The sequence below is a fragment of the Myodes glareolus genome, chromosome 22, assembly GCF_982192425.1.
Source record: "Myodes glareolus chromosome 22, mMyoGla1.1, whole genome shotgun sequence".
Classification (NCBI taxonomy): domain Eukaryota; kingdom Metazoa; phylum Chordata; class Mammalia; order Rodentia; family Cricetidae; genus Myodes; species Myodes glareolus.
In genome coordinates this window covers 55,477,836-55,505,341 of record NC_142047.1, presented here as the reverse complement: position 1 = coordinate 55,505,341, position 27,506 = coordinate 55,477,836, and the positions used below count along the sequence as shown (strand labels likewise).

Below are 27,506 nucleotides of genomic sequence, written 5' to 3'. Positions count from 1 at the left end.
TCCTTTTTGTTTTTTTATTTTTATGTGTGTGAATGTATGCACACCAGAAGAGGGCATCAGATTCCCTAAAACTGGAGTTGGAGGTGGTTCTGAGCCATCATGTAGGTACCGGGAATTGAAGCTGGATCCTCTACAGAGCAAGTACTCTTAACTACTGAGCCATCTCTACTACATATGCTGCCTTTTTCTCTTCTTAAAGAGGCCGTTCTGATTTATACATTAGGAAATTCATAGGTTGGCCCTTAAGAAGAGTTACCTAAAGAATGGCCAATATCAAAAACACTGATGATGATTTATGCTGGAGAGGATGTGGGGTAAAGGGAACACTACTCTATTGATGGTGGGAGTGCAAACTGGTACAGCCCCTTTGGATATCAGTATGGTGATTTCTCAGAAAATTAGAAAACAATCTACCCCAAGATCCAGCAATACCACTTTTGGGTGTATACCCAAAGGATACTCAATCATACCAGAAGAACGTGTGCTCAGCTATGTCACAGCAGCATTGTTTGTCAGTGTACTAGGAGGAGGAAAAGTGAAGTGCCATTTGACAATTTCTTTAGTTTTCTAAAAGAGGCCAGGTGACAGTAGGTCACTTCCTGAATAACAGTAGATAACATTTACTGCAATCTTGTAGAAAATGGTGCTGGGTCCCTGGCAGCATTTCTTTCTCAGTTCCGTCTTGCTGGAGAACAGATGAGGGAGGTGAATACTGGTGACCATCCATGAGCGCAGCCCTGTTCCTGGCCATGTTGTGTGTGTCCCTCTATCTACAGGATCTGGATTCTGATTCTGTCATTACATTTCCCAAGGGTCTTGGTCCGTGCAATGCAGGTCTAGTGATTGGAAACACCATTCCCATTTGGTTTGGATTTAGATGCAATTTGGGTTTTCTTGGCTGCATGGAAGACAGTGAAATCGACAGCATAGTGTTGAGCAGGGAGCTGCCACCCTTGGCCTGCACAAAGTCCCAAGGAGTGCTGGAAGGTGTGGGGAATCAGAGAATGCATGCAAGCCCACGGAGGGCTCGGCTTAGCCAGCTTGAAACCACACCTGTGGGGTCATGGCCATGGCAAGTGATGGCCTGTTCTAGAGTTTACTGGTGGACACTGTAGTTGAAATTCTCTGACCATGGAGAGGGAAGTACAGTGTACATGTTTGGAACCTTCTGACGTCACTCTGGTCTCGCTGAAGTCAACCACCTTGTCCCTAAAGCTCTGAAGAGCCAAGTCATCTCTAAGCAACTCAGATTCTGCTGCTATTTGTAAAGAATAACAAAGCTTTGTCAAATTGTGTTTGTTATTTTTTTTTCCTTTTGGGGAAAAAAAAATTTTTTGACTCCAGTAAAGAATAAGCCCTTAATACCAGGTGCTCAATAGTGACTGCATAACCTCTGGAAGCCACAGTCAAAGCCAAAGCCATTGTGGTCTTTGTGATGAGGAGCTTGTGGCTCCACACTCCCCACGCACCCTGGTTCCTGTCAGCACCCATCAAAGAGACAGCGAAGCTTCCGCAGCCCACTGAGGTCACCCAGGAAGCACCAGTCTCTCTCACTGTGGATACTGAAGCGGCTGAGACCGTTATTCTGTTCTGGCTCTAAGAACTGCCTGTCACTCTGCCTCGCTTTGCTGCTAGAGTCAGCTGTGCGGTTCAGTTAGTTTCCCACCTCAGTTCCGAAGGCCAACCCGTTATGGAGCCACATCTGCAGGGAGCTGGTGACGTCTGAAGGTCAGTCTCTCAGGCTTCGCTGCTGCTGGAGGATCAAGGCCTCTGCTGGCCGGACCGAGAAGCTGATGTTTGTGGGCCGGGAGAAGTAATTGCTGAAGTTGGAACTAGTTTCTTTCTGATTCTGGAGGAAATCAGCGGCTTCCACTTTGACACAGTATTGACTGTGACGTAGGATTGTGGCAGGAACTGTTCAATTGCTGCCACAGGTCTTTCTGGAGTATCGTGTCTGTGGCCAATGTTTTCTTTTCAAAACAGTCAAAATGTGAGAAATGACTATAATTGTACAACCAAACGTACTTTGGTGGAAACAAAACATTTTCTATGCATGCACACGTATTGCAGTTCTCGCTGGAATTCTTCCCATACCAGACCTTAATTTGATTTGATTTCTCTTCTCTCAGCCAACATTTTCCCATGAATGTTCAAATAAATTACAGAAGAAAAAACAAAAGAGCCAGAGAAGAGAAAAATTTTCTAAGTCCATGGCCTTACCCTTTCCCGAACTTGGGAGATAACCCTAATTCTGCTGTGAAGTGTGTTAGATGAGGCATTTACAAGTCGCAATTTTTGCTTTGTGTCTGCATAGGGCGGCCCACTCCTTCTCAAACCCCACACGGTGCTGGTCACAGACAGTGTTTCTTAGGGTTTCACTCTTCTCTGGCTGTATCCTGGGGTTTCTGGACTTGGTTCCTGTTTGTAACATCTTGCACAATGAGAGTTGCTTTTGGGACTTTCTCCAGCATGCTTTCCTAGGAACCAGATCCTGGGCTTCCGCAGCTTTAACTTGGCTAGAAGCGAGCAGGTCTGGCCTGGCTGCCAAGTTCATCATGTTTCCTCTCATTGTAGCTGAGCTTTCAGCACAAAATTGGGATCCTGTACTGCAAAGCCGGGCAGAGCACGGAAGAGGAGATGTACAACAACGAGACCGCAGGGCCAGCCTTCGAGGAGTTCCTGGACCTCCTCGGCCAGAGGGTGCGGCTGAAAGGCTTCAACAAGTACCGTGCTCAGCTGGACAATAAGAGTAAGCACCTCTGTGAGCTGGAGTTACGGTGTTTGTGCACACGTGTGCAAATAGCCTCTGTAGCTTGTGTTTCTGTATGTGTGGGTTCCTGTGTTTTTTGTGAGTGTATGTTTACGTGCATGTGTATGTAAGTGGCTGTGTATTTATATGCCTGTTTGTGTGTGTTTATATACATTTAAAGACAACATATGACTAGCTTTACAATCAACAATTCAGACACCACCATTTCTTGCTTAAAATATTTATATATGGTGTATGTGTGTGTACATGTGTGTGTACATTGTTCAGAGTGCATGCAGGTTCATGTAGAGACCAGAGTCAATGTCAGTCAGTGTTTCTTGCATTGCTTTCCACCCTATGCCCTTTAATTTTTATTTCTCATGTGAGACTCTGAACGCACAGCACCATGATGGGCGTGTGGAGGTAGAACATAGCACGCACAGCACCATGATGGGCATGTAGATCATAGAACAATTTTGAGCAGTTGATTTCCTCTTCCCATGTTGTTGAGGCAGGCTGTCTCGTTTTTGATAGTACCTAAAGTACCCCAGGCTCTCTGAGCCCAGTGTGTTAGGGCAGTTCTGTTACCACCTCCTGTCTTGCCATAGAAATGCTGGGATTATGGGTGTATCAGCCCCATATCCTTCTGGTTGATCTGTGGGTTCCAGGGATCAGTCTTGGGTTTTCTAGTTTGTTCGGCAGTAGCTGTCACCTGCTGGGCCTTCTCACTGGTTCACCCACTTTTCCTTTGTAAGCAGGAGTTTTCACTGAACCTGGAGCTCACTGATGAGGCTACACTGGCTGCCCAGCGACCTCCATCTGCCTGTCTCCACACCTGCCAAGTGCAGACACCCACTCCTCACCTAGCTTTTGACATGGGTGCTGCAGACCCTAGCTCACTTCCCCCAACACACTGGGCAAGCACTCTGCCAACTGAACCATTTCCCAACCTAGCTATACCGTTTTTTAACGTGTGTTTATCCAGGAAGGAGGTACAGAAAGAGACCATAATCTCCCTACTGGGTCCAAGTCTCTGAGAACATGCTCTGTAGAAAGTTGACAGGAGAGCAGAGGCCTGGGAGGGCAGCTTCAGGGGAGAGCTGAACAGCCGAGCAGAGCGCCAGGGAGGTTACATCCAGGTTCACACCAGTGCAGCTTCTGCTTCTCATCCTTTAAGGAAACCCCCGTCCATACAGTAGAGTCCTGGTTCTGTGCTTGCCTGACCAGCTTTCTGCCTACTTTGTTTCTAGCTGATTCCACAGGGACTCACTCCCTCTATACCACATACAAAGACTTTGAACTCATGTTCCACGTGTCGACGTTGCTTCCATATATGCCGAACAACAGGCAGCAGGTAAGGCCTGCTGTATGCATCGTGGCATGTCCCCACTCCCGTGTCCCCCAGTGCATCCATCCAGCTCTCAGATCCACCGTGCCGGGCGTGGGGGGTGGGGGGTGGGTAAGAGTGAGACTGCGAATTTACATTTAACCATAGGTTGCTCCGATTAAGCTGACTGACTCTCTGGCTGTAACTGTAGGATATCAGAGCCTTTAGAGGAAGATTGTTGTATTTTTTTTATTGATCAGGAAACTGAGAAACTGGCTATACATACTTTTTAAGAGAACCACCTGTCCACCATGTCAATTATGAAAACAACTGTGTTGACCAGACATATTTCCACATGTGGGTGAATAACTTGAGTTTAGAAAATATTAACTACACTGGGGGCTAAAGCTGTTCTTAGCTGCTGCTCATTGGGGTTTTATTGTATTGTTTTAATGACACAATGCACTGACCCTTTGTGTGGGGAGAGGATCTCCTGCCCTGGCAGTCACTCCCACAGACTTCAGTGTTGAAAGCTTAACGATGCCTAAAACATCACCAAGTAATTAACAGGATGTTTTGTGTAGCTATAAAATGAGTTGAGTTCTTTTACAGAAATTGCTAGAATTGATAGCAGATCTTGGCAGTGCTGTGGCTACTCCACGAATGTGGGAGTTTGGGTCACATAAGGTGGTCCTGTGGGGTGGAAACCCCAACCCCAGTTCCTCTAAAAGAAGAAGGCTGCCTGAGTCTGGAGGTGACTCCCAGGGAAGGCCTTAAGCTGCTGGCATGTGGTTTGTGCATTCGTGTCACAGTTAAGGCAGGACTGAGAGGCAGTTGTTGCTGCATGCTTACATTCTGGACAGCATGTTTACCTTCCTGTGCAGACACTGCAGTGGGGCCTGAGAGTGGCTCGCCTGGAGAGTGGAACGTAACGGCAGATAATTACCTCATTTCCTTTTTATTTTAATTTGATTTGTTTGTCTTATGTTTATGAGTGTTTGCTGGGAAGTGGCATTGCAGATGGTTGTGAGCCATCATGTGGGTGCTAGGAACCAAATCTGGGTCCCCTGGAATAGCAGTGCTCTTAACTGTTAAACCTTCTCTCCAACCCTGAATTGTCTCATCTCTTAAACATTTGTGAAATCCATGAAATGAGTCAAAACTTACGTTTTTTTCTTTTTCCTAAAGAAAGGACCAGCTACTTCTTTTCCCTCCCACTAGTTCTAAACCCCAAAGGTCCTTCAGCTAAGAAAACCACTGGGCCTTTCCCCTCAGGAGCAAACTTCAAACTTCACACCCTCCCTTCTGGGACTCACTGGCTGAATGTTTTCATCAGACTCTTAACTCAGTCCTTGACCTTCTGGATGATCCATAGCGCTTTCTAGTATTTGTTGTTCTTCCCCCTTCATCTTTGGAAGATCTCTCCCTAGATCCCCGGGATTACTAGCCTTCACTGCCAGTCCCAGCTCCGAGCCCTAAATAGTGCTGTGTGCACTATGCCTAAGTTTTACTGTTAACTGTTTTATAATCCCATAGGTGCAGCTCATGGGTATTTTTAGGTGACTAAATTTGCTTGTTGACTTTGTCCCCATTACTAAAGACCTGTTGTGTAAAGGTAAGGCTTGAATGCCTCGGTGGTTTGGGTGACTTTCTTCGCCCAGGCATTCAGTAGACTTTACTGATTATAAACTGCTGGTGGGATGTTCTGGTTCTAACTGAACAGTGGCGCTCCCTGATCATGGGCGTGGCTATTAAAATTTTGCCACAGGTTCTTCTGACTCTTCCCATCTCTCTCATCCTGCAAATAATGCCCACAAACTTAATACCAAGAGCAGAAAAGTCTGAAGGGCCAGTCCCATGGCAGTCACCAGTCACCATGTGACTCAGCCCAACTGGAACCCCAACTCTGCTTGTACCCCAGTCTTATTAGCGCCAGAGTGTTCGTAACTTGTTAACTGGCCCAGGTTTGTCCTCAGAGAATCTGATTTTGTATGTTTGTTCCTGTAATAAATCATTCCGGGAGCTGCTTATTGAGGTAGTAAAGTTCAGGAGCGGTTAGTAGGCCCGAGCCCTTCCCACAGGAGAAGCCTTACTAGCCCCTAGACCACAGATGTCCCGGGACCCCACATCTCTACACAGGATAAGCTCATAGTAGTCTCTCCTAAAGCTGTGTTTCCTGTGTACCCCTTCTGTGAAGAGACCACAGCTCAGCCAGCATGATCACTGAGAACTTCACACGGCAACTTCAAAGCTCAACTTGGCAGAGACACCCTTTCCTCAGAGTAGGCTCATAAACAAGGAGACAGCGCAGTGCCTGGCACACTGTAACCTTTTCTTAGTGCATGTGCGAAGTTCAGGTGGCCCTGACTGGAAGGGGGCCTTAAGCCTGTGAATTACCTAGGAGTGACCAGGCCCTTGAAGTTTTGTTATTATGTTTACAGTGGACGTACAGGCTTCTATACTTGGGCTGGCCTGCGCTGTATTAGACTGGCTGCAGGTCTTGCTGTGAAGGGTTTTGCACCTCATGGGTCCTGCTTGCTATAGCTGGTGAGCCCTTAGATCCTAGATCAGCCTGGGTTGTTCGGTGCTATCTGAGCAGATCAGGATTGTGCCTGTGTGTCGTTCCCCCCTCCCCCCGACTGACACTTTCTGCCCAGAAGTGGCTCTGTGGTTTGTATTTTCCTCACCCCTGCATAGGAATGACAGCAGCTCAAGGTTTGCTGTGGAAACTGAGGGCTGCACTTGCCCTGTTTTCCTCTTAGCCTTGTCAGGAAGGCTCTGAAAATCCACACTCTGCTCCATGCCTTCGTATGGTATCGTTGCCTGGCTAGTTTGTACATTTACTCTGTCTGTTGGTACAGTATGGTCATAGGAGACGTTAATTCGGTGATAAATGTTTGGAACCTCAGTTAAGTTGGAGGTGGACTGGCTGGTGGGAACCCAGATCTACCAGCTAGCTTTTGTGCCTCTGTGGGGAGCAAGAAAGGCTGCCTTTGGAAATACAGGCCTTGTTTGACTGTGAGAATACCTGCCTCCGTTAGTTTGTTGGTGCCTTGAGACGGGGTCTTACTGTATGCCACATGCTCCTCATAGATCGATCATCTGACTGCCAAGGGGCACAATGTACAGTGATCGTTCTGGACTCACGTGGTGCATAGCCCCTGTCCGTCCGTTGGTTCTGTTAGCTCTGTCTTCACTGTGACTCCAAGATGTCCTGTCCTTTGGGAATTCTCAGTGAAGGATGTGTAGGGCAGGCTGCTGTGTTCTGTGTTCTACAGCTCCGTCCCATCACAGCACCAGGCCTGTCTCAATTTTGATAGCTGCTTCGTTCTTGATCTTCTTAGGTCTGGTCACAATATGTGAAAATGAACTTGTCAAGTATCAGGAAAGAGGGGGGAACTGTTTTACCTAATGTAGTTTTTACTGTATGTTTTTTTCTTTTTTTTTACATGAATTTGAAATGGTATGTTTTACTTAGAGGTATATCAAAGTCTGTTAAAACTACAGATTTGAGCAGGGAGATTAATACTTTGTATCAATACATGTTTCAAAACTCCTGGCAGTACAATGGTTTCCCTGTGCTCAGACAGAGCCACAGGATATGAGCAGGACTCTTGAGGAGGAGCGTTTCATTTTTACTTCCTTGGCTCTTTATGTGTTAAATTAGAAGCCAGGGAGCTCTCTATGGATCCTTTTTATTTCCAAGTTTAAAGGGGGTTAAAAGTCAAGCTCAATGCCCAGGACAGTGAAACATGTTTTGTAGGAGCCAAATAAACTCAAGGGCAAGGTCGTGTTCTTTGTTGTTGGCAGTGAAGGGAGATTTACTGCCGGAGATGGGCCCAGCCCTGCAGTGACAGCACCAGCTCCCCAGTGGGTGACTGGCTTTATCTGAAATGGGTGGGGCTCATTTCTGTGCTGCTTGCTTGTACTTCCAGGGGCCTCCTGTGTAGGAGTCTTGGCATGTGGTCCCAGGAAGGTGAGGTCCCAGGAATGGTTTAATTAAAACTATTAAAAACATGGTTTTAATGCATGGCAGAAGGAACATGGGTTGTGTGCCTCATTTATTCATTTAGCAAATGTGCATTGGGTGCCTACTTGTACTGGGCATGCCTTTGGAAGGCAGGAAGCCAGTCGGTACATTTCCTGTCCTTGGGAAGACCGCGACCTAGATAGGAACGTAAACCAGTCAGGGAAGAGAGTGGCCCCTGGGTGACCTAGGCATGAAGGTGGAGCAGAGGTGCAGCCTTGACAGATTTCCCACTACCAAGACCTCTGAGAAAAATCAGTGTGGACAAGGAAAAGGTTTATTGTAGCACAGTTTCCAGCGTTTCAGTTCATAGTCACTTGGCCCTGTGTTTCTGGTCTCTAGTGAGGTAGGAGGGCATGTCAGAGGAAGGCTATGTACCTTATGGCCTCTGGGAGGCTTTAGGCAGGACACCAGATGCAGCCCTCCAGGGCACTCCCACAGTGTCCTGCTTCCTCCAGCCAGGCCCCCACCTCCTCATTGTCACCCCTTCCCACTGGTACTTTTTAGTTATGAGTCCTTCCGTAGATTTCCCAGTGGAAGTCAGAGTCCCCCGTGAACGCTGCTGCATGGGACTGAGCTTTCCTGCATGAGGTTTTGGGAGACATTTCAGATCCAAGCCTCAGGAGCAGAGACAACTGTCTGGGTGAGGTGTGCCAAGGCACCTCACTCCACATCAACACAGGAACTGTCCGGGAAGAGCTTGGAGTGAGGAACATTCTTGGCAGAAGTGATGTCAGAAGCAACTCTGGCTTCCCCCTCTCCCCTAGACTTTCAGTTCTGTAAGACTGCAAAAGACTGGGTTTTCTAACTGCTAGTGTAGTAGAATTCCAGATTCATTAATTAATATGAATTCTATCAAAAATCCAAGTTTCAGTTAATTAGTTTGAAGACCTGTGCTACCCATGGAGACAGCCTCCTGGTTTTCTTGCAGAAATGCAAGACAGCATGGGAGCCTGTGGTCTAAGCCAGAGCTGTGTGTACAGTAGGTCACCCCTCCCTGAACCCCATCTCCTCCTCTAAGGTGAGGTGCTTAAACCGTAGCATATCTTACAAGTGTACTGAGCAGTAGTGTGCTACTTTAGGATGAAAGAAATAGCTGGATAAAGAGAGAGAATAGAAGTAGATTTGTGAGAAAAAGGGATAGCTAGGGATGTAGCCGAGGGAAGCCCACTTCCCTCCCAGGTGCCTTGCTCTCTTTCTCTCTCTCTGGTGACCTTGGATGTTTAGATTTCTGTTCTGGGGGTCTTCTGCTTGTGACACCCAGCTATCAGGTTGCTCAGGGTCATTGGAGTCCCCGAAGGGCTCTGCTGGTCTCTGGTCCTTCCTCAGTGGCGAGTGAGTAGGTTGTGTGGTTGTATATGTTACTGTATTCTGTGTCACTCTGGGTGTTCCCTTCCCTGCACAGCTGCTGAGGAAGAGGCACATTGGGAACGACATCGTGACCATCGTCTTCCAGGAGCCTGGCGCCCTGCCCTTCACCCCCAAGAACATCCGCTCGCACTTCCAGCACGTCTTCGTCATTGTGAAGGTGCACAACCCCTGCACAGAAAACGTGTGCTACAGGTGAGCCTGTGGCCCTACTTCCATTTGGCTTTCAGTTCTTCTCCTGGACCCGTAACTACCTAACTTCCCTGCTTCTCTCCTCCTCACTGTGTAGCCTCGACTGGCCAGGAACTCAGCCTCCCAAGTGCTGAGATTATAACCTGCCTGATAATAATTTTTATTTATTTTTGCTAGTGCTGGGGATTGAAACCAGGGCTACTGTCTGCTAGGCATGAGCTCTACCACAGAGCCACATTCCTTAGCCGTCCTCATTCTGATTATGTCTGTGTAAGCAGTCATCGCCTCCCTCTCTTGAGAAGGAAAGAACCTAGCTGCTCAGAGTAGTGGGGTTCCATTTTCTGCTTTCCTGAGAGACTGAACCAGGGCCCGTGGCTGACACCTCGGCCAGATGGTGTGGCCTGTTAGGGAAGTGAATGGCAGATAAAATCCTAGAGACTCCCTGGCAGGGCCACTGAAACCCAGCACCCACGTTTGCCTTGATGACGTTAAGGCCTGTGTGTGCTGCAGAGCCCCAAGACCATCTCCACTGGGCCTGCTTTGAGTGCTGGTTCCCATCTGGGGCTTTGCCTTAGGAGGTGACTAGGATGAATAACTGCTCCCTCCATGTGTTGATAGGCTGCTCCTGCCTTACTGCTTGTATTGGGGGGTGTGCGGCTTCTTTATTTTTCTTTTTTCTTAACTTTTCCATTTTCATTGTGTATGTGCATGTGTGCATATGCATGTTCTGCATGTATGGGTACACTTCTGGTGGGGTCCACATGCATGTATGTTAATGTCAGGAGCCCTCCTCAATGGCTCATCTCCCTTCTGCACTGAGGCAGGGTCTCTCAGTTAAACTCAGAGCTCACTGATATGGTTGCTAGGGATCTGAACTCTGGCCCTCATGGGAAGATGGTGACCCCGCCTCCCCAGGCAGAACACCAGTCTGAGCTCTGTGGCCTGGCCCCATGTGAGGCCCACTCGGGAAACCACTAGCTCTTAGCTGGCTTTGCCTACTGAGCAACTTGCAAATCATGAGGAATCTCTGGCCCTCTGTGAAAGCTCTACTTCAAACATGGTTAGGCCTTCCTCACGGGATGGCTGTGGATGCACCTTTGGCCTAGCTAGGCCACCGACCTATGTTAAGGAAGGGACAACAGCTGAGAAAATATGTCACGTGTTCTGTATAAGCACTGTGCTTAAAGTGGGTGGTATTGGTGCAAACATGGTACATCGCATCTTCACTGGTTTCTGGAACCTCAGCAATAGGCCAGGCTACAGCTTTGTTGTTTTGGTGCTGTTTTTACTGGATGCTGTTTTTGGTCACTTGTCTTGTTGCTGTGACAGCACAGCTGGTGAGTGCTCTCAGGGTTGAGGACTTCCTGTGTCTGTCTCCATCGGCCTTAGCCAGGGAGGTATGGCAGGGTAGTGAGTATCTACCAGCTATGCTCCACATCCTCCAGGTCCCACGACCTCCCTGAACAGTCCCACTAGCTGGGGACCCAGTATTTGAACACACGGGCCCCTGAGGACATTTCCTGTTCCAACCACAGCAGGTGTCTGTGACCCTTGTGGCCTTAATTCTTCCATCGAGTCCTGTCTTCTGTTCCACACTGTGCGATGATTTGTTAGCACAGAATTCACTGAAGACAAGTATCGTTTTTTTCTTTTCAATTTTTCTTGATGCTAATTGAATTACTATGGGACAGATATTTTCTAAGCCAGCATACATCTTTTGTGGAGCATAGCTCTTCACATTGTTTTTCTGTATAGACAGTGAAATATTTCAGTTCTTCTCAGAGTCATTGGCTTTTAAGAAATCAGAGTTAGCCACTAATTTAATATTTACTGATTTGATTCAAATGAAAGCCAGCAGAGTGCTTCGAATTTTTGACAGTACCCTATGAGGTCCATTGATCCTCTCATAGATTAATAGGAGTCTTCAAAACAGATGGACTAACCTATGTAAACAGATGAGCTAACCTATGTTAAATATGGGACCTGCCACTTTAAAGAAGAAAGAGCCATAACTCATCTCTTTTCATTTTCTTTCTTCCTCAGTGTTGGCGTTTCCAGGTCAAAGGATGTTCCTTCCTTTGGTCCCCCAATCCCCAAAGGTGTAACTTTTCCAAAGTCAGCCGTGTTCCGGGACTTCCTTTTAGCCAAAGTAATCAATGCAGAAAACGCAGCCCATAAGTCAGAAAAATTCCGGGCCATGGCTACTCGAACAAGGCAAGAATACTTGAAGGACTTGGCTGAGAACTTTGTCACAACCGCCACGGTGGACACTTCTGCGAAATTCAGCTTCATCACCTTGGGTGCAAAGAAGAAGGAGCGAGTGAAGCCGAGGAAGGACGCACACCTCTTCAGCATCGGGGCCATCATGTGGCACGTGGTGGCTCGGGACTTCGGCCAGTCAGCCGACATTGAGTGTCTGCTTGGGATCTCTAATGAGTTCATCATGTTGATCGAGAAGGACTCCAAGAATGTCGTGTTTAACTGTTCCTGCAGGGATGTGATTGGCTGGACTTCTGGGTTGGTGAGCATCAAAGTCTTCTATGAACGGGGAGAGTGCATCCTGCTGTCCTCAGTGGACAACTGCTCCGAAGACATCCGGGAGATAGTGCAACGGCTCGTAGTGAGTACCAGCGGGCTGCACTGGGAGCTCCACCTGTGACTTCAGTGAGGGCTGAGTTCTTTGTTTAGTTGGCTGGTTGGTTGGTTTTCTTTTGAGACAAGGTCTCTCATATTCAGGCCAGTTTTGAACTCACCAGGTAGCAAGAATGACCTTGAACTTCTGCCCCACCTGTCTCCTCACATTGGAGTGCTCTGGTTATAGCTGTGACCTCCATGTCCAGTTTATCTGGTGCTGGAAGTGAGCACTCAACCCATTTTTTAAAAACCTATTTTTATTTTTTTTTAAGATTTTTATTTATTAAGTATACAGTGTTCTGTCTGCATATATGCCTACTCGCCAGAAGAGGGCACCAGATCCCATTACAGATGGTTGTGAGCCACCATCTGGTTGCTGGGAATTGAACTCAGGACCTCAGTGCTCTTAACCTCTGAGCCATCTCTCCAGTCCCACTGGTTGGTTTTTTAATAAGAGTCAATAACCAACCACAGTGGTGAAGAAGCCACTCAGAGCCGCACAATAGAAAAACTCAGTCAACTTCAAGAGAATGTTGTGAACCATTTCTATAATAGTTGATGAAAACCCAGGAGAATTTTTTTTAATATTTTATAAGTTTGTATGATAAATACCACACACCTTAAAAAAACACAGAATTGCTGTTTGCTAGTAGCTGGGTCCTCTCTTCTGCTCCCTTTGTGCATGCTTGTATAACAAATGTTTTAATTTAAATATGTTAGCTTAAATATAATGTTAATCCTTCGTATTTTGCAAATGTGGGCATTAAGTTAGAAAAACCTAAAAATGAAAATGAAAAAATAATCTGTCTCAAAAGAGACTACTAAAAAAGATGGGATTCCGTGTAAGGGGCTGGGGAGGGCAGATGGGTCAGCTAGTAAAGTACTCACTATATAAGCGTGTGGACCTGCCTTGCATCCTGAGCACAGGTAGAAACAGGCATGATGCCGTGCGCCTGTAATCCCAATACTGAGGAGGCAGAGACGAGCATCCCTGGGGCCTACTGGCCAGCCAGCCTCACCTAACCCAGGTTATAATAATACTATGTAATAAAGAGAACTCAGTTGGGCAGCGGTGGCGCGCACCTTTAATCCCAGCACTCAGGAGGCAGAGGCAGGCGGATCTCTGTGAGTTTGAGCCCAGCCTGGTCTACAAGAACTAGTTCCAGGACAGGCTCCAAAGCTACAGAGAAACCCTGTGTCCAAAGAACAAAATAAGTGGGGGGTGGGGTGGGGGGGTGGGTCGGGCGATGTAACTCAGACTGGAGCTTACAGTATATCCCAGGCCAGCTTCAAACTTGAGATCCTCCTGCCTCAGCCTCCCAAGTGCTGGGATTACAAGTGTGTGCACCTGAGATAGTCATATTTTTGTTCCCAGCTTTAACAAGCAAAATCCAGATTATCTTTGGGTGTGTGCAGCAGAGCAGTAGCAATAAATTTGCTGTTTGGATCACTTGCTGTAATAAGAAGAAAGCATGTTTGGGCCATAAAACATCTGATTATTAACTCCTTTCCCAAGGAGGGCGTATCATATAGTCAGCTGAGACTCATTAAAAAGGGTGGCTAGCACTTCCTGCCCTTCCTTCCCACAGAGGGTGAATTTCTCTTTTATTATAGAAAGACCCGTGTGAGAGTAAAATCGGTCAGCATCGGTCAGTGTGGGAACGGGTGTAGTCATTGCAGACTGTGTCTCCAGAAGACCATTGTGCCAGGTGGCAGGGACACCACTTTCTTGTAGATGGTGCACTTACTGTTGCCATTGACAGAGTACAGCCAGAACTTTGCGTTGTGGATACAGGAAGGGAGGAGAGAGCTCACCCCCAGAGGGACCTTGGGTATGACGCCTCAGTCCTGGAAAGACATCCTGAGAAAGGCCATGCTTGATAGAGGTTCCTCTGTCACACATTCAACTTCATAATAGATTTTGAGTAGAGACCTCATTTATGTTGTCCAGTGGGCCCCAGAAATTATGTCGCTGACCCCGGTATGTGGGTTTCCCAGAGTTACTGAGACAGCATTAGTATATGGGGCGCTCCCTGGGCTGACACCGAGTCCCTGGGCTGACTTCAGGGATATCTGAAAGCAGGAGATAATAAATATGATCATGAAGGAGAGGAAGTCAGAAACAAGGCCCAGCCTGTGCTCTTCAGTCCAGTGCCACACTGAATTTCAGGTAGCGATTGCATTCACATCTGCCAGCACGCAGGCACGCTAGATATACCGCCTGTTAGGGCTGCTAGGACAAAGTCGAAGAAGAAGTAAAGAAAATGTCTGTCGAGGCTGGACACCTGGAATCGGTCTGTTAACAGCTTGGAATTAGTTCAGGTGGCTGAGAACATGAACTTTGGGGAGCTTCACTCCTGACTGACACAGCGTTCCCTTTCTGCTGAGTCCTCTGCATTGTGCTGGTCTGGGAGAAGCCAACTGGCAGTGTGTGCACTTCCGTAGCCATGGAAACCTAGGCCAGATGCTGATGCAGGAAGCAAGCCACAGCTCCCCAGCTGTACTCACAGCCACGGGGCTCGTTAATAGGAATGTGTGTGTTCAGAGCCAGGTTCCTGGAAACAGAGTTTACTGACCTGAAACTCCATACACTACCCCCAGGGCATTGGGGATGGGGATGATACCTCCCAACTTGAAGTTTCCCACAAAAAATGATGTCATCATCTTCAAATGATGTTTAATGAGCCATGTTTTCCTTTCATGGTGTTGCAAGTCACATTCCTTCAGTGCCTCAGAGGGTTACCGTGACTAATTACCTCACTTGCTGTAGCACAAGCCACTGAACTGGCTCCCTCATGTTCTTCTCGGGGGGCTGTGTAGACTCCTAGTCTTCCAGAGGAGTGTCGCTAGAACTGCCTGAGGCGGCCCTTAGCATCCAGGGCACAGGTGAGAGAAGGGAAGGTGGCTGTAGGGCTCCTCTGCCACCTCAAGCCCCACGTTGATCAAAGGGACGCTTGGTACCAGGTGGACATGAGTGGTCACTCCCAGGAGGCCTGACGGGACAGACTAGGAAGACTTCGGGCCAGTGCATGAAGGGCAGTTAAGGGTTTCCTCACAGTCTAATCTTTCCTGAGCACAGGCACTCACTGACTGTGAGATCACAAGTACTTTGGGCGCGCTTTGTTGTTTTCTTTTGAGTTAGATGAAAGTATCTGGTAGGCCATAGAGCGTGGTGGCTGAGACTGAGAGATGGGCGGCTCATGCCGTTCCTTCTCTCACTACAGCACATCTAGAAGAGGAGTGGCTGTCGGGAGGGAGGCATGGCACAGCATGTACAGAGCATGTGCAGAGCATGTCTCAAGAGCCAGTCTGCCTGCCAGGCCATTCGTGGTCATGGTGCTTTCACTGCTCTCTGTCAAGGGCAACCATGGTGAACTAGTCAGATGTCTTCTCAAATCATTTGGAGGGTCAGGGAGGTGACTGGGAATAGAGCAGAGGGGGAGGGGCTCACTTAGACTTGTGTGTGGGTCCCCATTAGGGTTCCATGGTGGCCAGGGAGAAAGATCAAACCTGTCTAACAGCTTCCTTCCCCCTTAGATAGTGACAAGAGGCTGCGAAACTGTGGAAATGACCCTGAGGAGGAACGGATTGGGCCAGCTCGGCTTCCATGTGAACTTTGAAGGGATTGTTGCCGATGTAGAACCTTTCGGCTTTGCCTGGAAGGCGGGCCTTCGCCAAGGGAGCCGTCTGGTGGAGATCTGTAAGGTGGCTGTGGCCACCCTGACCCACGAGCAGATGATTGACCTACTGCGGACATCCGTGACTGTGAAGGTGGTTATCATACACCCCCATGAGGATGGCTCTCCGCGCAGGTAAGTGTGCACCAGGCAGTGTGCTCTACCACCGGACACATTCCTGACTACCTGTAGGATCCTCAGAGCCAGTCGGGTGGGAAGTGGTCTGTCTGCTGCTGCTGACAGACAGTCATGGTGTTAGCCTGAAGGAAACACTCCCCGAGTGTGTCTGACCCGTGGCCTGGGAACCACATGCACCTCCAGCAATGACTGCTGTGAATTGTAAATGTATTTAAAACATTAGCCGTGTGCGTGCGTGCATGCGTGCGTGTGTGTACGTGTGTGTATGTGAACGTGCATGCATGTGTGTGTGCACGCGTGGATGTGTGCGTGCGTGCGTGTATGTTTCTTTTAGTGTACATGTGAGGATGACAAGGTCATGGTTCAAGTTAAGTTTGACTGCCAGTCAGATCATAGGGCAGAAGACACTAGTTAAGACTGCTCCCTGCAGCCTGCAGCCCATGTTGGGGGTATGGTGGGGCTCTGGCAGCCATATTTCCCATGCATCTTCTGTCTCCATTCAGGTAGAGTCATGAGGCAGATTTTGAAGTTTACCTTCTGGGAAGATGGAGAGACGGAGGCCTCGGGCTTTACTGCATGTTCATGGCGACATAGACTTCCTAGAGTTCTTTCCACATCTGCAGTATAGGGAGGGACCTGTGACACCTGGCTTGTGTGGCTTTTATAAAAGTCGAGTAACACGATCTCTCAAAGCATTCAGAACTTTCTAGCATAATTATTGTTCCTTCTGCATTTGAGTTGGGAGAAGGGGCACAGCTTTTAATTCACTCCAGTTTCTGTCGTATCTAAAAAGGAACTTTCTTCTGCAGACAGTAAGTTGACTGTATGCGCCTTCTGAACTCGTGACATAAGGGCATCCTTTCTCCGTTCTCCCGGTGGCGCATGCCTGGTTGCATCTGTGCCATGTCCGGGCCACATGCAGCTGACACACACTTGAAGTGTGGTGGAGTCTTTCCACTTTAATTAATTCAGTTTAATTAACCACAGGTGGCTCTAATGACTGACCTTTTGGGGAGCTCGGCCGTAAATGGTGATCTTTTAGAAAACAAACCACCCGTGTGTCCTCTTGGTCTTGCCAGAGTTTGTAAAGTTTGATTAGATTTAGCATTTGCTTCCAGCCTAATGTGTTTGTTTTTGTGATGCTGGGGATGGAACCAGGGGCCTTGTATGCACTAGGTGTGGACTCCACCGCTAGCCTTTCACAGGCCATGTTTCCTATATTTGCCCAATATGTTTGTAAACTAAAGGGTTAAAGAGCTGAAATCCCTCTTAGTGTTAAAGGCCTACCTGTAAAACCCCACAAGAGGTTTCTTACAGCTCCACCTTGCCCAGTGTTGCCCATTTGTGTCACGGTCCGCCCCTCCCCCAGTCAAGGGACCCCCAGGAGCCGTACTTAGTACATACAAAGAAAGATAAAAAACTATTTGACAAGAGTAAGAAGCAGATTGACCATGAGCAATATCTTCCTCTTGGCCTTCCTTTAAGCTCATGGATCCTGTAAGCGGACATCTTTCTCAGAATTAAGCCAATCTGTGGGGGAACGCACATGTGGGACTCCTGCTGAGGGTCAGGCCTTCCCTCTCCGTGAGACTGGCTACTGCAGAACTGAGAAAATGGTTTCCAGGCTTTATCTAGCTTTAGTCTGCAAGAAACTCTCGGAGCTTTCAAGAATGTTAGATAATAAAAATAGTAACATTTTCATTATGCCTGGTATTTCAAACATACAATTTCAAAGAATAGAATTTCCTAAGGAATATTGAATTGTTTTTCAGCCAAAAGAAATAAAAGGAACTACAGTGTGAATGTTTTGCTGCTATCTTTTCCTCAAGAGCATGTTTTTCCTCTAAAGAGACTTTCTTATCTGCCTGGATCTGCCTGTAATTAATTCTTTGTTTACAATGCAATTGAAAATAGCCAGGATATTTGTTCAGAGCCTGTACCTTTGCTGCTGTCCATCCCCAAGCACATAGTTCCCTTCTTCTGCTCTCACCTCTGGAGAAGTTTCTAGAGCTCTAAGCCCTGCACACATCGAGCAGGATTCTCCATAGTTTCCTCCTTCTGTGTGGATCTTACTCCGAGCCTTTTTAAAGTTTGTGTTTTCCTTTCTTCCTGATCCATTTTCACTTTTGCTATGTGCGGTCCGTGGTCGCAGTATTTGCTGTGTTCCCATCTCTTCTGTCCCCCTAGCTCCTAGCAGTGGAGGGTGCAGGCAGTTCCCATCTCTTCTGTCCCCTAGCTCCTAGCAGTGGAGGGTGCAGGCAGTGCTGTCCTTCTGTCACAGTCATGTGCCGGCACAGTCAGGCCCTGGACTACTGGTACTGTTGGAAAGAGAGCGTATATGTTACACACATGTACCTGCGTGCATGTGCTGCTGGGGATCGAATCCAGGACATCGAGAATGCTAGACAGCACCAAACCACATTCCCAGCCCCGTAGTTCTGAGACCAGCTGGCCTTGAGCTGGCAGGAGTCCTTCCACCTCTGCATCCCACAGGTTTCTCACTCCTAGCCTGCCTTATATGGCATTTTAGGAAACCATAGAAGGGATGCTAAAGGGGAATAGGTAGCCCTTGGCTCTTCTCATTGTTGTATTGTAATTAGGTTTGACTTTCGTGGAGCGTGGGGGGTGGGCAGCAGAGTCCCCACTACATAGTAGCCCAGGCTGGCCTTAAACTCTCCACCTTCTCTCCTTAGTCTTTTAAGTGCTCGAATTATAGCCATGCTTTGGCACACTTTCAAATCTGAAAAACTTGGGCATGGAGAGATAGATGGTCAGGCAGGTAAGAGCACCTGCGTGTCCCCAAGACACTTGAGTGTCGTCTCCAGCACCCACATTTGACTGCTCACTGCAATGCCCGGCCCCCATCTTTGGAAGCCGCCTCCCCCTGGGAGTTGCCTTGGATTCCCCCTCCAGGAAAGCCCACCAAGGGCTGACCCCTCCTCAGGGAGGGTCAGGACCACTCCCACAGGCTATTTGGGCCACTGCCTAAAAAAGGAACAGGTGGTTTTCGGGTTTTGTGTGAGTTCCCCCCACCCATGCTTTCCTGGCCACCCCGGAGTGCTGTAAGTAAACATGGGCATTGAGTTGATCTAATCCGGTCTGATTGAAATTATTTGCGTCCTTGGAGAGGCTCATCTTAAGAATATTCCTAACACTCCCCACTGCCCTGCCTCTATGACCCAAGGGACCCTGCCCTCTATTTCTGTCCCTGGTGTCCGAGCGCACATGTGCATTGGCATACACGTGCATACATGTGCGTACACGCACATACACATACATACACATGCACGCCAACAAATAAAATAAATCTCTACAATAAAACTGAAAACTCTTGAAAGGGCAGCTTACTCTGGTTCCGTAGTTAAGTACACAAGGACTTGCCTGGGGCTCTGACAGCGCTGTTGATTTGTGGGGTGGAAAATTTCCTCCATCTTCTTTCAGAAATTGGCTCTTAGAGTCTGTCAGGGAGAAAAAAATAGTATATGAACAGTTATGTGCATGTGCACACATCTGTGTGGTTTTCCAAGAGAAGTTGTCTTTGGTGCAAGTTCATGCGGATGGCAGCAATGGTCAAACTAACTCCAAGGAATCTTAGCCCTCATCAATACGGTGGAAAGGTTTCCATCTCAGCTCGGTGACAGTCTTACCGGGATCGGTAACAAAACCATTTGCCCAGAGCCCATCTGCTTCCGCCCTCAGCCTGGAAGGCCTGTGGGGTAATGGGCACTCCTGGTTATCCTTGGGTCACTGCTGAAGTAACTGAAGCCATCTGTAGGGAAGGTGTTTGTGTAGCATCAAAAGCTGTGAGTGTTTTGAAGTCCCTTTTTGACCCAGCTTTGAGGACCGTCCAGCTGTCCCCACTCCCCAGTTGAAAGGAAACCAGAGCCACTTTTTGAATTCTTGGTGGGACTGGAGGTGGGGCCTGTTAAAGGAGCTCCTGCTGGGGCTGGGGGTGGGGCTTGTTAAAGGAGCTCCTGCTGGGGGTGGGACCCTTGAGTAAATTCCTGCACATTGGGAATGAGTGGCTGGGGGCAGCAGGGGAATATCTGTCTTCAGATGGAAATGAGCAGAGGAAAGGACTGCCCAGGCTACCAGGCGAGTGCTGCCCTTGCCCTAGCTGCCTAATTAAGGCCTTTCTGACTGCTCAGGAAGCCCAAGGACCTGACTGAGTTGGATCCCTAGAACCCACATGAAGCCAGCCAGCCCTGGTTCGCTTGTAGGCCCAGCATCCCTATAAGCAAGGTGGGAAATAGAGGCAGGAAAATCTCCAAAAGCTAGCCTGGTGTATGCAGTAGTGAGCAGGAGAGCCTCTCTCAGGGTGGAAGGTGAGAATAGACACCCAAGGTGTCTGTGACCTTCATATGGGCACTGCGGCACCCACGCACCCACCCACATTTACACACACACACACACACACACACACATACACACACACACATTTACACATACACACATTTGCACACACATACACCCACACACACACACATTTACACACACACACAGATTTTTTTAAAGGATTTTTTTCTATTTTTCAAATGGGAGGCCCTAGACCTAACCTTCAAAGGTGACATTCTGTCAATGGCATTTTAGGGAAAAGGCATCCTTCAAAGGTTGCTTTCTGAGAGAAGTAATGACTCACCAGAATCCTGCATGGCTTGTCACACATTGCTAGCGAATTTAGTAAACATGTCCAATAAAAATGGAAATGAAACTCCAAACCGTACATCTGGCTCTTTGTGTTTTGTTGACATGAGTCCACATTTCCATGTGATACAGGACAGCAGAGATTTCCATGGGTCATCTCCAGTCAAAATGATTGCTCGCAGAGTTCTATAAATTAAGGCTCCTGCCTCATGCTTCTGTCTCCTGCTGCCTGATTGCCCAAGTACAGGAAGCAGGGAAGACAGGAAATGAGGAACAGAAAGAAAGTTCCATTTTAACAGCCTGGTATTCTGTGTGTGTGTATGAGAGAGAGAGAGAGAGAGAGAGAGAGAGAGAGAGAGAGAGAGAGAGAGAGAGAGAGAGAGTTGAATCTGGACTCATAAGTTTAAAAGACAACATGGTTTTAAAGACAACAGTCCTAGTTTCTATAGATAATGAGATAGGTATTGTGTCTACTCTTGTCTTACTAACCCTCTAATGAATTTTTATCTGGCACATGCTCAGAGTCCTGGCATGTCCTGCCAGTGTAACGATCACACCCTTTCTCTAAAGTAAGAGCATGAAGTTTCAGAACCTTTGGGGAATTATCTGTTTCCATTCGCTCAGCAGTTCACCCATTCATTCACACGTTCATTTGTTTAGTTGTCCATTCGCGCAGTCGTTTGTTGGTTCATTCATTTATAACTCTCAACAAATTGGTACCAGAAATTGATCACTTGTGTTGTTAACAGGACAGCCTCCTCTTTGCCCTGATGGGCCTCTGGTCTGTCCAGCTTTCCTTGCACAGGTCTTCTTGTGCACATTTTGGCTATTTAAAACAGAGTTCTGCTAAGCAAAGCAACAACTTTTTACTTGATAACAAAAATAGCACAGCAATTGTGTAAGACAGCAGAGTCGGGGCCCAATGTTAGCAGGGAGCAGTGAGAGCAAGCATCTCAGGGTGGGTAAGTCGGTCAACAGGCAGCGTTTGTGCAGGGCAAAACTATCCCAGACATCTGCCGTGCTGAGTTCAGAGATCAGTATTGTTTTTCAGGAGATAGTTTCAAAATATAATATTTTCTGAGGTTCTGGGCCAGGAAACACTGTCTCCTGAAGATTTGCCACACGACACTCTGTCCTGAACATCACCAGTTACGTGGCCTACAACATCTGTGCCTTCAGGCTGTGTGGTGAAGGGACTGAGAGAGGGGAAATGTTAAAATCGTTTTTCCCTAGAAGCTGGGTATCTGCTGATCTCTACCAGCCTAGTAACCAGATCCTGAAGTTGATGGCATCTGTGGGCGTTGGAGAACAAAGAGGAATTCAGTGTGTTGATATGCTAGTGGCCATGCCCAGTTGACCAGCAGAGTCTAGTGTCTCACTGGCAAGAAAGCTTGAGTGTGCCTGCTGCTGGCAGTGCGCTCCTCCGTGTGGCCCTGGTGTCAGCAGGTCTGTGCCGTGCCGGGAGGACAAGAGGGACGGGTGTCCTTGGAAGGTGTTTCACTTGCACTCAAGAGTCAAGAGCTTTTCCTTTTCTCCCTTAGGAAATATCATTTTATGTTAGGTTTTTTTTCCCCCCATATTTGGGTTTCTACTGGCCTTTCACTCCTGGTAAAGTGTGTTTGTGGGATAGCATCCGCTGCAGTCTGTGAGTGGTTACCCAGAGGACCCAGGATGTCTCTGGAGGCCATTCTGTCTTTTAGTTCTGCTATTTTCTGTTTGTATTTCTTACCAATTTCTGACCTTGCCCTCACTTTCTCCTTTTTGGTGAGACATGAGTATTTTGGAATCACCCTGAATTTTCTCACATCTCTCCCTCCTAAGTTCTTTGGGAGAGTGCCTCAGTTTACCATTCCACTGTCTGGCCAGATATTTTTTTTTTCTAACTTTAAGACCTAGTTTGTCAGTATCAGAGGCTCCTACCTGCTCTCTGAGCCTTGGCTGGTCAGGGAACTTCTCCAGGGACTGACGTCTGTTGTGTTCCTGGTGAAAGTGGCCCTCTTTCAGCCTTTGGGGACAGGCTGGATTTGGGTAAGGGGCAGTAAGGCTGAGTCTCTGATCATTTTATACCCTCTCTTCTCTGCCGTCCATTCCAGTCCCTGTGTTTCTGCGGAACACTGAAGAACCCCATGCTTGCTCTCTGGCTGCCCTCTGCCCCTGGACTCAGGGCTGGGGTTGAACTTTGCCCGGACCCTGCTATATAAGCAGCCCTACGTCTTCAACTCCACATTCACACTGCCAGTCGGCCACACCAGCATCTCTTAGCTGAGTCCCTGCGCTGGGCTGGCATGGTGGATCTCCCTCTGCACGTCCTCGCTGGTGCTGAGCCCCTGCTGTTCTCCGGCAGTGCCTTACCCCAGCACCAGCAATGGAGTGTGTTCTGGAGCAGTTCCTTCAAAGGCTGCATCGGGATTTTAGGCCGACTATCTAAAGAGGGGCAGTGCCTCCACATACTGACTGCTGGACCAGCATGGCCTACTGGGTGATTCGCCCGGGTGAACAATGTCTTGTGTTTGTGTCTAGCTCTGTGGACAACATTTGTAGCACCTGGGTCTGGCCATGACCCTGCTGTGTAATCCTGAGCAGGTGTGCAGCATCTCTGGACTTTGATGTCTAGTGACAGTAGGCAGCACTTGGAGGAATACAGAAGGGCTTTCAAAACACCTAATAACCCACAGCATCCAATTGTGGGACTATGGGCTGTCATAGTCCCACCGTGCAGCACTTCCTACCCTAGCCAGACTAGTGGTATGTTTGCAGAGAGAAGAAAGCTACAGTTGAACCTTGTAGAGTCTCAGTCTGTGACTGTTATCCAAATGGCAGCTGAACAGTTTTGAGCATCTAGGCAATATTGCCATGGGTAAGGTAGGTGTTAGGTGGCTCCCACTTAAGTAGGTGTGCAGAAGAACCTGCTCAGCCATGTGCAGGCCTTGCCTGGGGTCCTCCAGGAAGCTTCCTTCTCACCACCTCTTCTCGACTCAACAGGGGTTGTTCAGAGCTCTGCCGGATCCCCATGGTGGAGTACAAGCTGGACAGCGAGGGCACACCCTGCGAATACAAGACACCTTTCAGGAGGAACACCACGTGGCACCGTGTACCCACCCCAGCCCTCCAGCCAGTTTCTAGAGCCTCACCTGTGCCAGGCACACCTGACCGTCTGCAGTGTCAGCCACTGCTCCAACAGGCCCAGGCTGCCATCCCCCGGAGCACATCCTTCGATAGGAAGCTGCCTGATGGCACCAGGTAAACACCCACGGCCTTCCTGAGTCCTCTGGTGGCCTGTTGTGAGCTTTGGGCCAGCAGGGCAGCCAGGTATCCTCAGACAGCGGCACTCAAGAGTCCAGCCTTTTCCTGATGCAGCGTCAGGCGCCCTCTGCCCACCCGGGCCGCTGGCTGCCACCTTCTCCAGGTCTTTGCCCTCTGGTGGCAGGCCTTCCAGGTATCCCAGAGCTACTACCAGTGCACCTCTAGGAACCCTTGAGAATGTTTGAATAGAGCAAACTCAAACGTGAACAGGGACTTCCCACTGCAGGGCTGTGAGCCTTCAGGTGTGCACTTCTCTCTCACTGCTGGCCAGGTGAGTGGAATCCAAACGAGTCTAATGATAAGGTCTCCCTGAGTTGCCTAGACTAGCTGTACCTCACACTGTAGCCTACTCAGGCCCTAGATCTGCCATCTTCCTGCTTCAGTCTCCCAAACAACTGAAGTTACCAGCTTACTAACAGCCTGGCTCAATAGTAGCTGTTTCAGTGGAAGAATGCACCTTGTAAAGTTAAATCCAGTAGCATGAGAAGATGATGAGAGTCCGGGACACCTGTCTTGCTTAGACTGTGTTTGAGAGCAAAACAGTGAATTCCATTTGTAACGCTTATCTGTCAACTTCCATGTGACCTAGAGATGTGTGTCTTTACCTTGGACAGCTGATCCCTGCTGGGCTCTGGCCTGTACACTTGTCACCACACACCGGTAGCATACACTGGTAGCCAGGGTCTTGCTTACCTGATACACTGTCCCCTGGGCCTCTCTGATAACGAGAAGGATGCAGTTGCTGGCGGGCCCTTCTAAGGACTGACCAGATCAGTGTCAGTGAGAGACTTAGAACCAGATATGGCACACTATAAACTTACAGAGATATTTACCAGAATTAACAAAATGTGTATCCCTTCCTGCCTCCTCTAATTTGTTTTCCCAGGAAGTGAGGAAGTGTCGGATCTTTTATCTTAACATTAATTAAATCATCTGGGCTGCAAGCCTCGTTACTTTAGGATCACGGGGCTGTTGCCCACCCTCTGTGCTCTGAAGGCACATGGTCTGGCGTACAAGGCCCACGGCCTACCGGTATCACCTGAGCAGGTGTCACAGAACGTCCCTTAATTAAGTAGGGTTTCAAGAATTACAGAGGAAACCAGAATGACCCAGTTCCAGAGGGAGTCCTGACTAGCATTAACTCTATCAAGTGAGTTTTCACAAATGTTTGGAAAAAGATCTGTAGAATTACATTTGGTAGCTATGTGAAAATCAGTGGTTTTGCTGAATGCCAGTTCTCTGCTGGCCCAGAAGTGGCTGGCATTAAGTTCCTTGTAACAGGTGTGGATGCTGCTGTCCTGACTGTGTCCTCTAGCCGCGCCCCTGGTTGTGTCTTCTGGAGCTGTCATTGTGCCTTCATTTTTACACAGCCCTTCCTGTGATGGGTTGCTGGTCATAAATCCCCAGAAATCTTGGGGCATCCCAACTCTTAGATTACAGATCTGTGATTGGTTCCGTTTCACATTGTAATGTGATTGGCTCTCTGTCATGAGCAAAGCAAATTTGTTTGTAGCCACCTCAGGTCAGACAGGTGGGATTGACTGGGACTGGCGATGTCCTAACCCTGCTGCTATTCTTTCTCCCCTTGCAGAAGCTCTCCCAGCAACCAGTCCTCGTCCAGTGACCCAGGACCTGGCGGGAGTGGACCATGGAGACCACAAGTGGGCTACGATGGGTATGGCTCCTTCCAGCTTTTCTGTCTCCCCAAAGGGAGCCTGTACCTATGCCTGGGATTCATGCAAAAGCATTCCCTGTGTGGGGGTTGAGGGGAGGCTGCCTGAAGAAGAATATCAGGCACGTATGGTAAGCTCTGGGTCCAGGATAGGAGATGCCATTTCTTTTTGCTTGAATCAGTCTTGCACTGTAGCCCATGCAGTTTGTAATGTGTGGTAGTCCACCTGTGTCAGCCTCTCGGGCTGGGATGACAGGTGTGTGCCTCCACGTCCAGCTAGGAGACTCCATTTCTGTGGACACGGTATTAACTGGTCTCTCTAAAACCCTGCTTTCTCCGTGACATGGAAACGCCTTCTGAACACGAGGGTGAAGGCCTGAGGGCTTTGTGGGTAGGAATCCTCAGAAGTCCCTTACTTAAGTTGCCAGCAAGAGACAGCTCCTTGGAGCCAGAGAAATGAGGTTATAATCGAGGCATCTTCACTTCCAACTGGAGATCCGTAGTAGAGGCCACCATGGCATCAGCCCTTGTAGTTTGTATCATATCCCAGGAGTCAGCAGTGAAATCACAACTGGAGCCCCTGTGGGCACACGCACACGCACACACATACACACACACACACACACACACACACACACACACACTGACCTTGTGTGGGACTCTTGAGGTTAACACACTACAACAATCATGTCCTAGCTGTGCTTTGTGGTGATTCCGGTTCATCTGTGGTGGTCAGCAGCTGGACCCACAGTCACGCATCCATGGAGGCCTCAAACCGGTACAGATGAAAGACCCCTGTTCATAGAAGAGCCTGCTCCAGGCAGTCATACTACTGTCTTCAGGTGCAGAGCAGAACTTGAGTCCAGGCGTTGCATTCTACTGTCCAGCTTAGGCTTAGAAGTAGACACTGTTTCCCAGGTGACATGCTCGTCACCTTAGATGATAGAGCTCTTCACAGCTAAATGGCAAATACCTTTTCTAAATGAAGCTGTGTGTTAAATAAAGGTGTTTTGGTTTGTTTTTGTATAAATGAAAAACACTTGTGTGGTTTAAGATCCACAATGTGGATTCTCTCCATACAAATCGTATTGCAATACAAACACATTTTCCTCAGTTCCTTTACTTCTAAGATTTGTCTTCCTTTTGCAGGTTTCCATAAGCAAAGGCCATCTGGGTGGAGTCTGTACCTAGATGTTCCTTTCTTGAAAAGTGGTTTCAGCTCTGTCAGTGCCGTGTGCATTAGTCAGAAGACAGACAGCCCTGTGCCCCACCGCGGCAGCCCGCCGTGGCAGTGCTGCTTTTATATGTTAAACCCTAGTGCAACAGCATCTTCTGCTCTGGAGGGATCAGCCAGGATGCTGCGTTTCCACCGGTCAGGGAACTTTTCCAAGGAGGGCTTCAGGCCTAGAGCCAATAGGGATTGGTAGCCATGGCCTCTTTAGGAACCAACAGCCATCTTGTGCCTGTCCCCTGTAGAAGCCAGCCTCCCTGTCCTCTGTGGCTGGTGGTGTCAGGAAAGAACAGCTGGACTCTTTTTTTGCAGGTGTCCGTCCCCTCTGCTGCTCGAGCACCAGGGTCCGGGCTCTGTGGATTGCGAAGGAGCCAGGGAGCATGAGGACATCATAGATGGAGGCAGGCTTCCAGGTAACACAGAACCCCTGGGGAACGGCCCCCAAGGTCCCCACTGTCCCCACTCATTCACTCCTCAGCCATATTCGATAAGCATCTCTGGAGCTAGGCCAGAGGGCTCAGCTGATTCTCCCAGCATAGGAGGC

The 27,506-nt window shown here is 48.4% G+C and overlaps 1 protein-coding gene across 7 annotated transcripts in view; it reads left to right on the top strand.

The window, feature by feature from the left end:
- Sipa1l2 (signal induced proliferation associated 1 like 2) overlaps positions 1–27,506 on the top strand; it is a 157,828-nt gene that overhangs the window by 93,023 nt on the left and 37,299 nt on the right. For all 7 annotated transcript variants that reach the window (XM_085681908.2, XM_085681911.2, XM_085681910.2 and 4 more), the window contains exons 6-13: positions 2,575–2,749; positions 4,000–4,103; positions 9,509–9,666; positions 11,707–12,283; positions 15,835–16,109; positions 23,739–23,996; positions 25,651–25,734; positions 27,275–27,375. In XM_085681908.2, coding sequence (XP_085538034.2) covers positions 2,575–2,749; positions 4,000–4,103; positions 9,509–9,666; positions 11,707–12,283; positions 15,835–16,109; positions 23,739–23,996; positions 25,651–25,734; positions 27,275–27,375 — 1,732 coding nt within the window. The remainder of the gene's footprint in view (positions 1–2,574; positions 2,750–3,999; positions 4,104–9,508; positions 9,667–11,706; positions 12,284–15,834; positions 16,110–23,738; positions 23,997–25,650; positions 25,735–27,274; positions 27,376–27,506) is intronic.